Source organism: Brachypodium distachyon, chromosome 1 (genome assembly GCF_000005505.3).
Source record: "Brachypodium distachyon strain Bd21 chromosome 1, Brachypodium_distachyon_v3.0, whole genome shotgun sequence".
Lineage (NCBI taxonomy): Eukaryota > Viridiplantae > Streptophyta > Magnoliopsida > Poales > Poaceae > Brachypodium > Brachypodium distachyon.
Window position 1 is genome coordinate 59,695,921 of NC_016131.3, and position 15,808 is coordinate 59,711,728.

The following is a 15,808-nucleotide window of genomic DNA, read 5'->3' on the forward strand; positions in this document are numbered from 1 at the left end:
CTCGGATGAACTCAATTGTGAAAACGGCTTTTTAGTCGGATTAACAGTGAGTTGAATCCTTTTGAAAATTCGGAATTATTAATTAATATTTATGAAGTGAAATATTCCAACATGTCTCTACCCTACTGCAGCCAATTAGATTAAACGTTAAATGAAAAGCAAATCGAGAAATATTGTGGATCAGATCACAGGATTTGGATGGACGGTTGAGTTAGCTAGCCCTCGGATTTGGTTACATACGCAGACCTTCTCGATTACAAATACTGGCATATTTTTCTATCAACTTGGTACTTGGGACAAAGGGAGAAATTAAGACTTCTAGAATGGCATTGACTGTTGTTATTTGCTACGAAAATGCATTGGCGGATTGGCCGATCAAATTTGGACAGGAACAACAGAGCTAACAACGCCGGCAAGCAACGCCGGCAAACAACGGCGCTGTGCTTTTCCTTCCGGTAAATGTCCAAGGCCAACCGAGCTAGAGCTAGGTTAAGGAACGTGCAGCGTGGTGAATATACGCGAACGGAAACACACTCAGAATATCAAAACATCATAATTGTTACCGCTCAAAAAAAACATCATAGTTGTTTTTATACTGCAAACGTTCTGAACATCCCAACAGGTTATCATTTACATTCTGCTCAAATGCAACTTGACTAGTTTTTGCCATGATAATATGGCATTGCTTCATTTGATAATTAGCTTGGTATGGTGCTACAGAGGATGAATAGCTGCTACTCACAATGGTAGCACATCTCAACAAGTTGTTGGCCTTTTCTTACCAACTGCGATGATTGGATGAATGGCATACCCAGGTGATGGAGATTTCGGGAGAAGGCAAGAAGGATGGGTGATGTTACAAATTGCATACCTGCATAGGGAGGCCTAGCAGTGAGCTACTTCAAAGCGTGAGTCACTGTGGATCTCTCAACTTCCATAACAATCCTTGTGGCCTCGATAACAATCTGCCCATCCAGGTAGTGCTGCCTACATACAGGCATATACACATCGGCTCCTCCAATAAATTCAGTCCTAGTTTCTTGTGTCTTCCTCAATGTGAAGAACGCCCGGTGACCACACAACTCACAGCGTGCGGTTAGCTTGGTGACCGAGTCAGCCAGGGGAATGATGTCCAGAACTGAGCCAAACTTATTCCTGCCAATATCTCAATCATCAAACCATAGCACGATATAAAAATATGCAACATGCTATTTTCTACATCCAAAATTTGAATCCTAATAATAACTAAACTAAATTCAAGATAAAGCATCAAACAATTACCTTTTGTAGTCACCATCTAGGCCTGCAACCACAACAATTTTTCCATCATGATCAGCAGCTTTGCAGCAGAAATCATAAAGATCGTCAAAGAATTGGGCTTCATCAATTCCTATGACATCTACCTGCAGAAGCAAATTTTAGTGAGATCCTTGAAGTCATACAGCCGGGGGGGGAGGGGGGAGGGGGCATGGGCATTTCACGGAAGCTTGAAATACTGCCCAACCACATCATGTGCATGCAACAGCTCTCATCTGAAAAAGTCTTAGCTCGACTGGCTCAGAGGCAGACCTAGGATAAAAATGAAGGGGGGGGGGGGGGCAAAAATGTGCTAACATAGACTTTCTCGCTTCAAAAATTACAGGAGTAGGGTCAGATTCATAGTTAAATGGAGACAAACCCTGTATTAGTTAGCCAAATACAAAGAAAACAAAAAGTTAAGTGGCAGCTACGCAATTTCCCACGGCAAAGGTAGGGAAAGAAGGTACCACCTCAAATAGCGAGTGTATTGTAAATCTCGTGATAATAATTCAGCTACAAGGAAGTTCACCAAAAAAAAATTCAGAACTGACAAAGAACAGAACAAGAAACCTGCAGTAACACAAAACCACATGTTTTGCATATTTGTTTTACATACTGACATACCCACCTCTGAGATAATTTGTAGGAGTAATGCTTAACCCAAATCATTAATTTTACTGCTCTAAGATAAAAATTCATAGAAGGCCCCCCTACTAAGCGCCTGTGTGGACTCTTACGTGGAATTTCCCTCACCTCATGCTTACATGGACATGGACCCCACTCCTGTTCCTCCATTCCTCCTTCCTCCTGTTTCATCTCTCTCATCGATGCCAATGCAGTGCTTGGCAACAAGCTCAGCTGTGAACCAATCAAGCTTCTCCATGTTGCTCAGCTCGCCGATCCACCTCCCATCCAAAAACACCAGTTCAAGATTGCGCTGTTCCAGCCTCGTCTCATCCACCATGGCAAGCAATATGCACTTTGCAAGAACTAATAAAAGGAAACATCCGTCAATGCAGAACATGTCCTACAGTGGACCGAGAATCTGCTCACCTCAATTAATCCAATGGAACTGTGCTTGTTGTGCAACACATGTGATGGTGGCAGTTGCCAGGATGTCCATGGGCAATCCGCCATCCACCTGATAAGAGGGTGGAGCTCACAGGTTTACGGAAGAGCCAGGACCATAGTTAGCAACTAGGAGCTAGGTGTCCTACGCATGTCATACTAACACGGACGCCTTGAGCTGGTCACCTGGTCATGCATATAGCCATGCTATACATCAACGAACACTGGCATGGATTCCACATAGCATGCACGTGCTGCTGGCTTAGTCAACCACGACGCCGTCCCATCCCAATTCCTCGTACCACGCCCAGCGCTTCAACGCTAAATCACTCACCCAATGGAGCCCCAATGCCCCGCATGGCAGAATAGCTCCGACCCTCGCCCCCACCTCTCGATCTCTGCCATCGATGAGCCCGCATTAAATTCTTTTAGTATACACAACCCTCCTCTCCATCGATGTTTCGTCTCAACTACTTTACGCCACCATGGCCATGGTCTCGCCTTCAATGGAGCACCATCGCTGCACTCGGGCTCACCGGATCACAACTGGACTCGGCAGACCTTAGGGATAGAACCTCATCGACGTCTACGACCCAGTTCCATGGTCTCCACCCGTGACCCTCTTCAGTGGCAAGCTCACCATAAGGTACCATCCTCTGCCCTCCTTTCCTTCTCGCTATGTCCTTCTCATGCCATTGTCAATTTGCTATGCTTGCTCTTTCGGTAAGGTCAGTTTGCTTACATGGCAAGTGAATTATGTGGCTAAAGTCTTGGCGGGTAGAACCAAATGTCAGTTTTACTGTCAAAACGTCTCAGGTGGCTCGTTTGGTTGGGTTGTGGTAGATTTAGACAACAACCTAAGGTTACTTGATTTATTTTTTTCAAAATGTAAGGTTTTGTGCAATTAACCGATTACCTAACCAGGCATGTATCTGAACACTAAGCATGCCAATTCAATGGACCTCTTCTCACTGAAAAAACGTTATTTGATCAGTAATGTCTTCTCAGACATAGACTATTCAGATGAAACTTAAGTTGAGTTGGCAATACTTTCTTGATATTACAAGTGCTACAGGTTTACAAATATATCGTTAAAAATTGGCTGAAGATGCAACTTGCAACCGTGAAAATGAGACACTAAGATTTTTTTTTTATTGGAAGCAGTAGGTTTACCATGCAGCTCCCTTGCCACAATTACTCCATGTTCACTGTTTTGTTCACAAATCTAAGCTGAATAGAAAACAGGAGCGGTACAACTAGTTCAGGGCAAGATCAAAAGGACAGCAGAGTCCATTTACAAATGGAGTAAATCTTGATTTTGAAATTGCAGTCTGCAAGCACCTTTGACCATAAGTTTTTTTATATAATTTATGTTAAGGAAATGCTAATAAATCCCAATACAATTGGAATATTTTATGTCCAATTTATTGATTTCATTTTCATGTGTCCAATCTAGACCAGTGAGTGTACAATAGTTGTCAAAAGTTGGGACAAGTTTGTTTGACAGGGTACATATAACACGATGTACCCAAATACCAGGAGACTCGGAAGAGATGGTCTCAAGGAGATTAGACACCAGAATAAGGATAAACCAAATATAACATGATTAACTAGATTTGAGGGGAAAAACGGTTCATCAAACCTTATCATAAGCCTCTGTTCCTAATTTATCTTGAAAGCTAGAAAGCTTGGGTAGAGCCCAGCACGCCATCTTTGTGCCATCATGCGTCACAGCAGAATCCAATCCATACCGATTGTCTTTGTCGGACTTTATGAGTGCCACAGTCCTGTATTACAAGACTCAAATGTCAAAATACCAAATATATAACTTGAGAGCGTAAGGGGATGAATACCCAAACATGTGCAAGCAAATGGGCAAGTTAACAAGTTGTTCTCATTTCGATCATATGGCTGCAAGTTGCATACTCACATGTTAAACACCGGCAGAAAAGAATGTGAAATTCAGGAGATGAAACAGTATTCATCTTGGTCTGTCTCAAGAAGCATTTATTCTGGCAGAAAATTTCTCTAGTGACTATCTTCTTCGTGCCGACTATAAGAAAAACACCCCAATCAACTTTCGTGCAAAGATTATTATATGTGTTTTGAGTGTTAAAGGTACTAATTAAGCTAATACCATATGTCATGACTTAACAGTGAGCATTAAGCATTTCATAAAAATGCAGATTTTTATGTAGTCTTTTGGCAATTAGAGACATTGCATTATTTAATACGCCATTAGCAAGAGACCAGTTCTTCTTAACCGTAGATTTTTCGTCTTGCCCCGGACAGTGGCAGCAAGTTGGTTCACTGGCAAGAAAACCCATCCTGTCAGAAATAAACTACTCCGTAGTGGTCCAAACAAATAGGTCCATACCTGCCGGTGGCGGCCTCGGCCTGGACGCGGCGGATGAGCGCGGTAGTCTTGCCGGCGAACATGGGGCCCACGATGACGTGAATCTCCCCGGACTGCGCTGCCCGGACCTCCATCAGCGGTCGACCGCCGCCTGCCCGAGCCTTGACTGCCGCCGCTGCTGTAGAGATGGACCTCGCCAAGCGGAGCTTGGAGCAAGAAAGATCCCGCCGGAAAGGGAGCGACAAGAATGGTGCTCGCGGAATGAAAGCGCTCGAGCGGAGGGAGGTGGAGGAGCAGACGGAGAGGAGGGCCGTCATGGCGCAAACGGAGCGCATACCGGAGGAATTTGTAGAGCGAATTGGAGGGGGGGGAGATTATTTTTGTGGATAATAAAATGGGTAGGTGAGATCGGGTATGATGAGAATCCAAAACAGGAACGATTCAATTCACACGTAGGGTGGGTGTCCCCATCATGACTGAATTCAGGGTTTGAAACTCTTGGAAGGGGAATCACAGCGGAGAATGGAGGGAATGGGGATTTTGGGGTGGTTTTGCTAGGGTTTTTGGAGGGATTAGAGCAAATAGTGGCGGCCTGGCGGGGAAAGCAGGGGGAAGACGCGAGGTAGCAGGTGCGTGTAGGGTGGGCAAACGGAACGGGACCCTAATTGACCGAATTTCCGGCCCATTGAGGCCTTTATTTCAGGGGTGGCCCATTGAGGCCTTGTTTGTCACTACTGTTTGCATTTTTATCTCCTCCAAATTCAAAAACACTACAAACTCAAATGAGTTGCTCGTTAGGGAGGGATTGAATAGGATTATCCATAGATTTTTCTCAGAGAACACCTCATTTTTGCACCAATTGAAAATACTTCTCATGCTAGTGTTTTGAGGTGGAAAGGATTTTTGAGAGTATTGGGCGAATACCCAATAAAATAGTAATTACAAAATACACTACTGGCAAACATGTTCTGACGGTGCATGCTTTAGTTTAAACTTGAAACTCTTGTAGGAGTCGGTTTCTGAATTTTAAAAACTCAAATGGGAGTGAATTTTTTTACCTTCTAATTTGACATTTGTGTCAACAATTATCTTACTTAATAGAATTTTTTTTTACTTACCTCGTTTAGCAAAACTTATGACATCTTTTTTCCTTCTAGGTGAGCCAAGTTGTCAGATTCACTTGGTCATCGACCTTATGGCCACGACCATGAGTGCCGTGTTTAGTGATGTGGTCACGACATTCGATGAGGACAATGAGCTTGCAAGAGAAGGCAATGGCATGGTGCGCAACGAGCGTTAGAATACAATACTATTATACATTCATGCAATGTCAGGCCCGTTTGGAACAAAGGATGTTCATAGGAATTTCACAGGAAAAGTTTCTATGTTGCCCTTTGGATTGTAGGATTGGCATTGAGAATTTCTATAGGAATGTTTCCTTTCCTTCAAGTTTTGGAGGATTCAAAACATTTGCTTAGCCCTCATATTTTCACTTCCTTTGAAAACTTCAATGCGACATGTGTTTTATCTCTCCTCTTTTCTCTCTCTTGAAAAAACTTTCCTATGAAACATCCAAACAGTTTTATTGTGTAATTCATGTGTTTTAGATTCCTGTAATAATCCACAAAACATGGCATCCAGTTCCTGCAAATTTCATATTCATGTGTTTTTCCTTCCAAACGGGACCTCAATCTTAACTAAGGGTCTCTTTAGACCGTAGGATTTTTTAAGGAATTTTTAAAGCACGTGACTAGCATGCCACCTATATTGTTTGAATATATCTTATGTGCCAGTCTCCATACGCCTGCACCTAGACTCCATAAAATCCCGAGCCTCCACGCTTTGTAGCAGACACCAAATTTGAATCCAACGCGACACTAAGAGAACGACCTTCAAATATTTGGAAACTCTTCCGTGGAAAAACAAATCATTATGACAATTCTAAATAGACCAACAAATAACAGAAACGTCCTTAACATAAGATTTATTCATGGGTTTACTTAGCCCAATAAACCACATTCCAAACAAATTGGCAATTGAATGAGTGGATGGAAGGTTGAAGATCACATACTCAAATAGAAGACCCACCACACTAGACGAGCCATATGACATTCAATGAAGAGGTGCTGAATCGTTTCCTTGCTATTGCAAAAGAAACATGATCTGCTTCCCTTCCACTTACGCTTGGCTAAATCGTCCTTCGTGCGAATAACTTCACGACAAAGGGACTACACAAAGATGTTAGATGTCAAAAGATAAGGAAAAAGTGTTAGACGCACATAGGGCTGTAGCTCCAAGTCGTGCAAAGTTCTTAGGAAAAAAATTCAGTTCACATTTCGTCACAAAAACGTACCTCTTAAGATTTTTCACAAGTTCAAAACTGTATCTTTTGAATTTCTTGAATACAACTTTTTTCCAGGGCAATTTGGTCATTTGGCCATTGTAACCCTAATGAAATTGTATTTTGACAATTACCATCTTTGAAAAATTAGGTGCAGAATGGGATGTAAAAATAAAGTTAGGTACACAAGCGGATGTAAAAAAAACAGAGAGAGTTAGGTACGCGGCTGTAAACTACAAATTCTGAGATCTTAGAAAAGAAACTTGTTCGATGAGATGTGTTTGTGATCATACTTGTTTCCACGTTAGCCAGAAAAACATAACTATTTTTTAGAACTTTCTGGTTTTTTAGTAAATCTTTCGATTTACCATTAACTCTCCTTTCACAGGAATATCTAAAAGGGAAATAAGAAAGTTGTGTTTGATACGTCAACTTTATTCCAGAAATTATTTGCAGGACCTCTTTGCAGTACTGAAATCACTAGATATTCGTTGCTAGTGACACATCGACATTGCAGTGCGAGCGATGATTATGATATTGAAGTATAGCTAACTAAATTAAGCCCTCACTGAGAAAGAGAAATAAGAGATTGATAAATCAAAGCATATGATGGAGGATTTGAAGCACGTATGCATTTTTTCGCTTACAAATTAGTGGCAACATTTTCCGAAAAAAAAGGTGTTAACATATTTTTCACCGAATGACTTGTATTGCATATCTATAGAGCAAGATAAATCATCAAGGTATCTGCCATATATTCAGAGTTGAGGCTTAAAAAAAGTTGCGAGGCACCTTGCGTGTCGTGGACCCATCCAGGAAGCGTTTACTTCAAGGAAGAAGTGTGGCCTCCTGTTCTAACTTGTAGAAGTGCACTGCAATTACAAAAAAAAAAAAACACCCAGAGTTCCTACTTGCATTATGAGATTGATGAGATTGCCGGCCATTGCTATGGAAAAGGGACCGAAAGATTTAACAAAAAATTCGTCCACGAAAGCAAGATAATATTCTGCCGTGTGATGCCGCGTCGTTGTCTGTGACTCGGATTTGCAAGCTTTAAAAGATTCTTAGCGGCCCTCAGCAATTTTTAGCTACGTGGAACCAATCAACAAAAAGACTTGCGTGCTTGTACATCCTCTTTCTGTGGAATTCATAGTCGCGAAACCAATGGAGTATATGAGTGAAAACGCGTGTGCATTAGCAACCTCCTTTTGATGTGATTTTGTTTTTGATCATTTAGCGAAGTCAAACCGCCATTTTGCCTGAGAAATTGGTCGCGCGAACCAGTCCAGCCTACCCGTACTCGTATTACACAGAGAAACTTTCAAGGCAGCAAGACTGCAACAGCCTATCCGAGCTCAGAATTACTATTTCTCTTAATTTCTACAAAGGGGAACTAAATCTAAACACAAGATAGTACTAGCACTCTAGCAGCAAGAGAGCCAAAGATTCTTTCCTTCCTTGGGTCTTGGGAACCCAAGAGGAGCTCCGCGCAGCACGCAGGCATGGCCCAGCCCTTGTCACTCGAGCAGCGCCGCGAAGCAGCTCCCCGTGCGCACGAGCGCGATCCCGCTGCCGGCCGCGGGCGCGTCGGCGTCGGCATCGGCGGAGGCGCGCCCGGGGCTGCTGGGCGTGGACCTGACCCTCCTGGGCGGCGTCGTCAGCGGCGAGCCGAGGCGGCGCAGGAGCAGCACGCGCACGGCGGCGATGAGGTCCCCTGCGTTGTCCTCGGGCGACGGCGGCGCGGAGGCCCGGCGCGCGCGGCAGACGCTGACGTGGCGGTCGAGCGCCTCGACCGGCGAGACGCCGCGGCCGAGCTCCTCGGCGACGGCGTCCCCGCAGAGGCCGCAGATCCACCTCCCGCCGTACCTCGCGCGCACGTCAGCGATGTACCGGGCCGTGCACTCCTCCGTCAGGCCGCAGCACTCGCACGCCACCACCGCCGCCTCCTCTTCCTCTTCCCCCGCTTCCTCCATCAGAACAAATTAAAAGTTCCTCTTTCGCCTGAGTCTCCTCTGATCTGATCCACGTGGCGGTCTCGGAAGGTCACAGGATCCGTGCCACGCCGATGGCCGCCGGCGTCGGCCGGTCGCAGCAGTGGTGTCCCGCTTCCATCCGTGCCTGCGCGTCCTTCTTTTGTGAGTCTAGCCTGTCTTTATATGGCAGGTGGGTGTGATTGGGCCTAGGAGGCACCAATGATTAGTTGGGCCCGCGGTACGTGTTGCGGAGGTGGTGATGCCACGTCGGACTGAGACGATAAGCTGGCATTGGATACCGCACAGCTAGGGGAGCATCCACCACGGCACCCGTTTTGGCCGCTGCCATGTCGAATGCTCCCTCCCTTTCTCGAACGAGCGCATATTTGTTCTGGTTAAGAAAAGACTTTCACCGTAAATTACCATGGTAAGGTGTGGTTTACATGATATAAATTTGTATCGCCAGATTCATTATCAAAAGTACTCCCTCCGTTTCTAATTAATTGGCACCGGTCATTTTGCAAAAACCCCCTATTAATTTACGAAATCAATTTGCAGTACACGTCTTCAATTCAATGTGAACTGCGTGTTGATTTCGAAAAACCACAGGGTTTTTCTTGCAAAAGTTCTAGTAAAACGTGGACTGCGGGTCGATTTCAGGAAATAACAAGGGTTTTTTGCGAAATGTCCGACGCCAATTAATTAGGAACAGAGGAAGTACTTATAATACTTGTGGTTTCATGTCTGTAAACCACGCCTTAACATAGTAATTTATGGTTAAAAACTTGTCTTAACGATTGCTAATATGTCCTCTCTCAAAAAAGAACGAAGGGAGTAGTACACGCATCCGCCATGTCGAATACACGCAGGAGGCGATGGACGTGGATGTCAATTTGAGAATATGGAGACGAGTGCTGTCGTATTTATTTTCAGTTACAAATATACAAATCTTGCAAACGGATATGGTATACACAATTATATGTAAGTGGAACACAAGGACCACACGGCGCAGGGCATCACATGGAGTGAAGGACGGGTGGCGGATGAAGAAGAGACGAGCACGGAGCGAGGTCCAGTCTGGCAAGGCACCGCGCGCTTTGCTCCCCTTTATCCACATTCCAATCGGATGGCCACCAGCGCAGGGGAGAATCGGTCGGGTCAGCTACCACGAGCACAGCAGGGGAAACAGGATTCGCGGGCACGGGCTGGAGTTATTTGAATCAAATGAAGAAACAAGCCGATTGGAGTATATGGACAGTTGAAGGATCGAGTACCAATCTCTTGTGTTTTACACTTGTAGCTCCCCATTTATTAGTCTCTGAACAACCGAAGCATTGAGTACCAATCTTTAGAGTTGTGCAAGTGTAAAACTGAACACTTCTTCCAATCATTTATGAATCATAATGTAACAAATCAGCTTATTACTATTGAAGTAGCATAGGTTAGTGGCAAGATTCAGAGTCCATTTTTTGAACAATTTCTGGCCTAACTGAAGCGATTGTATTACAACGTACAAGGACAGATTATACTTGTTTAGGTCTGAACAATTGAAAATTTGAAGTTTTGCAGCACCAAGAAACTTATCTGTATGAAGATGAATTTGTTGTCTATACGGATTGGATTAAACTGACTTGGCTTCTTGATAATGGGTTGTAGGCTTGTAGCCACCAAGGAAGCATTGCAGAACAACTATGCGCACGAAGCCGCTACCCACACTGGCGACGAGCATGACGATGATGACAACGACGACCACACTATAGGACATAGCCCAGCTCGACTCACACCCATGCAAAAGGACGACGACACTGACCAACGGATGGGGAGGGGCGGACGGAGCAGCCGGAGGTGCGAGGAGGGGGGGGGGGGCGCCTTCTTCTTTCGTGGAGGCTGCCTGAGCTCGCTCCCTCCCTTTCCCGCAGCAGCAGCGACAACGGGAGAGCAGCAGACCGCCGAGAGAGACGAAAGAGGACGAGGAACAGATGAAACAGAGCAAGTATGTTGTGAATCACTGCCAGCCGTGCGATTGGAACGGACGGCGGATACCAGGGGGCAAGGCGTGCGGTGCCTTGATAGAGGCAATCGCTACTGCATCGGAGACCAGCACGTATTCTCTGACTTAAGTCACCTAACTTTGTGTCGCTGGCATGTGGGCTCCACAGCAGGCATGCCCATCTGTCAGCCATACAAAGTCATGTGATTTAAGTTAGACAATCCATAGCTTGGAGACAAGGTGCATGCTGGTCACTGGCAGGATCCATCGATTTCTTCTCAAGGATGTGGCTTGTTGTTATCAATTCAAACGGAGGAACTAATTTCCTCACTGAAAATGCCAACAAGAAGGCTCTTGTGTCTCCAACACACCCAGCAAGGTTGGCAGTCTTGCAAGGGTAATTCATTGCAAGTAAATGAATTTATTATTTTTGGAGTTATAAATCGACAGGCGAAAGCCTTGTCTCGTTGACAGGAGCCTGTGGGCGCAGTTTTCTATTGAGACGTTGCCTTGTGTTGTGCAACTCTTCTCTCCCGGAGCTAACTCATGCAAAGGGAAAACACAGATCTAGGGTTCCAGGATCAAACGATGGCAGCGCCTGTTGAGATATGTGTCGAATATGTGGACGAATAGGGTTACAGTTGGACTTGGAATTAGCGAAGGATTTGGTGTTTGAGTCGAACACGTGTAACCCGGGCGTAATATATAAAGGCACCGCGGGGTAGCCCAAAGAGACGATGACAATATAACAACAATAGGCTCGCAGTGGGAGCAAAGCGGCTTGTGTCGGCGCCCAGGGTGACATGCGTTGCGGTATTATGGAGGAGAAACGGTCGTAGTCATGTCCCGGAGGATGTAGGCTTTGGCCGAACCTCGTTAACAAATATCGTGTCTCAGTGTCATCTTTGATCGTGCATCTGCCCGATTTTGTAACAACGCCTTGCGTCGTTCCCCTTGTTGGAGGCATATATTGTTGTTAGAGTTGGCACCGGTTGAAGGGACACATGGATTTGGGTCGATCCAGCTCAGGTGCTACACCCGGCGTTTGGAGGCGCCGAGTCATGCTTGTTGCTGCTGAATCAAGCAAATAATTTAATAGCGCACACACCTTCAACTCACATTTTGTTTCTCTGATTCCCCTAACCAAAAAACCTATCACAACATGTTGAAAAAATCAGGGAAGAAGAACATGTGTTTCGAGTAGAGAGTTTGTAGGAGATTAGACATGAGAAATTGATTTTTAGTCTCAATCCCTTGTTTGGTATGAGATGGGAAATACACGTGAGAATTAACGAGAAAAGTCTATTCTCGTGTTTAGTAGTGGGAGTTCATGGAGAACTAGCTTAGGAAGGATAACATAAGTAACGACAAACAGTTGGGATCATCTCTGACAAAAAAAAAACTCTATGAATTATCACCTCTCTCCCTAATACTGTACACCTCTCTGCTTGTATTAAAATACTGCGAGTTGGTATCTTAATTCTCGTGTTCAATCGCTTTTAAACTCCTAATTCCACTAACCAAATAAATGATTTAGTAGTGGACACCGCTCCAATTTCCATTCCTCTGTCTAATTCTTTCCTACTTATAATGTTTCCAGTTGGTGGTCGTGAATTCACATGCATTAGCAACTGACAGGTGGGCAAAGCGTCTCCAAATGCTAATTTGGCAACCTCCATTCATGCAAAGCATGTTGAATCTTGAGAACTAACATTTTCCAAATCGATATTTCTAGCTTATTCTCATTTCTTGTGGTTCTGTGGCATAGCACGGGCAACTTACTAGTCTCCTAAATCAAACAAGTTGTTAGGAACATAGATGAGATCCATAACATGTTTTGCAATATCAGGGAAGGGGAATAGAAGTTTAGAGAAGATTGATGTGAGAATTAACGAGAAAAGTCTATTCTCGTTTTTTTTAAAGGAGGATAACCTCTGTTCTCTGCACCGGTTGATGCACACGGCCATGGAAAGTCTATTCTCGTATTTGGTTGCCTCGGAATTCATGAGGAATTAGATTTGGGAGAATAAATTATTTAAGAGGAACGGTTAGGATCATCTCTAGCAAACATTTTCCTCCGAATTCTCACATCTTCCCCGTGTTATTAAAATGGTGGGAGTTGTTCTATCAACTTACATACCCATTTTATGCCAGAAAAAACAAATTTGCATACCCATTTTTACTCTGAAATAACTCACATAAGCATTCAACTAAAAAAACGCACATATCCAATCTCTCTTAAACTCTCATTCCATCTAACAAAAAAATTAATTTGGTAACACACCCTTTCAACCCCCCTTCACTGTTTCTACTATTCTGCGATCAAACAAGCTGTGAAAGTAGCCGTTACAGAGTTAACAGCCAGGGATCTATGGCAAACACTAGGGACAATAGGCGCGCGCTATGTGATATGCTTCGATCGGCCGTCCCCGCGCGGCACCGCGTACATGCAGGGGGATGTGAACATGCGAAGTGAACAGACATTAAGGACGCCTCCGCGGGACCCCCCAAAAACACGTTTGAGACAATATATGTGTGGCCCCCCGTATTCTTGCCGACGGGCCGACGCCGGGGGGCGGGGGCAGGGTCGCTCTCCACGAGGAGACGAAGCGATGCCAATTGCCAGGCCCGAAGAAAGAAGACCTCACAAAAAAAAGGAGTCAGCCAGGGTATACTCACCAGCTCACCGCCCGGCGCCCGCTCACCCTCGTCCATCGCGGGCAGGGCGCCTTTTAAAAACAGCTGAAATGCTGTCACTTTCGACCTTGATCTCCCGTAACGCACACTTGAATTGCCAGGTTAAGTACTAGTAGTATATCCTCTTGCCACTTTGAGGCAAACGAAAGCTTCACTTTAGCGGTTTAGGAAATAGGAACACAACAGAAGCTCCAGTTTTTCCTTTTTCGATTTCAAGGCAATCTACACCATAATTTATGCACACCACACGCAATCACACGGTACAATTGACTGAGACCAGACACAAAATGAGTAAAGTAACCATGCTACTCAATATTATCTCCATTCTAAATTGGTCATCACTATTTGAGTGTTGATCAATACTTCATCCTTATCATTCTGCCCCCTAGAAAATTATGCACTGCGGTAACAAAAAGGTGCTTCCTCCGATCCAAATTTAGTACAACAAGTTGTATTAATCAGCAACATTTATTATGATTTAGCGCTATTTGGTGTACTAAATCAACGACACTTATTATGAATCGGGGGACTAATTCAGAAACACAAATCAAACTCTTAGACTAGACTTGTGCTAAATAGTGTTTAAGAATACAACCTTTAATTTCTTAATCTTCCTTACCACCAAAAAAGGACAACAAATTAGTGTTATCTCTACGATAGAGGAAAATATTTTGAAATACAATTCATGGTTTTCGCTGGTATTTATAACATTTTTTTTAAAGTTCAACTTTATTTCTATAAAGTATCCTACGAAATCAGTCTTAGCTGAAAACATGCAAACCGTAATATGAGCCGTTGGATCAAATATGTGTGGCTTAAGATGAGCATTCATAACTTTTCATTTAGACCCTGAAGTTTGTTTCAAATCAACCCTCACTCCGCCCTCCTCTATAGGATATGAGCTCTGTTTTCGTTCACATCGATCCTTGAGGTTTGTTAAAATCCACCCGTAGTTCAATATAGGAGGATGTAGTGCAGTTGATTTAAAACTGCTCATCACATCGATCTTTGATCCAACGGCTTATGTTATATTTGCATGTTTCCACATAAGAATATTAAAGAAATAGTTTCATACTCTCTCGGTACCAAAATAAGGCTGTGTTTGTTTGAGCTGGAGCTCCACATCTGTAGATTTTACAGCTGCAGATTCTAGAATCAGCTGTGGCTGCCAGCTGCAGCTGGAAGATTGGAGCTGTCTGATGCATGTTTGTTTGGGTGGCTGGTCCGGCTGTAGTTCCAACTGAAATGTGCTGAAATTACATGAATGACCCTATAAATGCAGATTGTGCCGTTTTAACAGTAAACAACATGTTTAAGAGTCGTTTTGGCTGCATATTACCAACTTTACACTGGATTTGACAGGTTTTACACTATATATATACAAATTAAGATACATGACAACAAATTTTAACTCATTCAGATTTATCCTTGCTTGCACTTTCCTTGGAGCAAGTGTTGGCATTTCACACAGGTTCGGGAGTCTTCATCTAAACAAGTATACATCAACACGAAATATGGGAGCATTTGGACAAAATCAGTACTCAGTAGCAATTTGTTTTAGAGAATGCCACCCTATTTCACAGGATCTACACATCACAAAGAATACACTAGCAGTAGCAACAATACACAATCAGTACTCAGTAGCAATTTCAGAGAATTTACATCACCGATTTGCTGGACATGAGAGAAAAAAAAGAACAGAAAGAAGAGGGAGCAGAGCAGAGCAGTGTGTGCGTGCTTCGTGGCTGGTGAAGGTCGAGCGGCGGCGGCCAGAGGAGGGGAGGGGAGTGGAGTGGAGGCGGCCGGAGTAAGGGACAGCGGGGGTGACGGCGGCGGCCAGAGGTGGGGCAGGTGGGGCCGGGGGCGGCGTCCGATGGAAGAGGAGGGGAGAGGAGATCCGGCGGCGTCGGCGGGATCCGGAGGAGTAGGGACTGGAGGCATCGGGGCCGGAGGAGCAGGGGCGGGGGGCCTCGTGGCCGGCGGAGCAGGGGAGGGGGGCGCCGGCGTCGGGGCCGGAGGAGAGGGTCCGGAAGAGAGAAGCCTTGCGGAAGGAGGAGGTCGTCTGGCGGCGCCGGTGAGGGGAG

At 44.6% G+C, this 15,808-nt stretch overlaps 2 protein-coding genes across 3 annotated transcripts; both read right to left on the minus strand.

The window, feature by feature from the left end:
- Positions 1-556: 556 nt before the first annotated feature.
- On the minus strand, positions 557-5,345 carry LOC100835449 (thymidine kinase). 2 transcript variants are annotated; one of them, XM_024457808.1, is made up of 5 exons: positions 4,745-5,345; positions 4,618-4,677; positions 4,010-4,154; positions 1,282-1,403; positions 557-1,155 (listed from the first exon to the last, which is right to left on the minus strand). In XM_024457808.1, exons 1-5 carry the CDS (start codon positions 5,056-5,058, stop codon positions 897-899), a joined length of 900 nt encoding a protein of 299 aa, XP_024313576.1. In that variant the 5' UTR covers positions 5,059-5,345; the 3' UTR covers positions 557-896. The 2 variants fall into 2 exon arrangements, with proteins under 2 accessions (XP_024313576.1, XP_003557737.1); XM_003557689.4 differs by lacking the exon at positions 4,618-4,677 and having other exon boundaries at positions 4,745-5,342.
- Positions 5,346-8,238: 2,893 nt separating this feature from the next.
- On the minus strand, positions 8,239-9,203 carry LOC100835759. The gene has a single exon (XM_003557690.4). It carries the CDS (start codon positions 9,035-9,037, stop codon positions 8,582-8,584), a length of 456 nt encoding a protein of 151 aa, XP_003557738.1. The 5' UTR covers positions 9,038-9,203; the 3' UTR covers positions 8,239-8,581.
- Between the last annotated feature and the right edge of the window lie 6,605 nt (positions 9,204-15,808).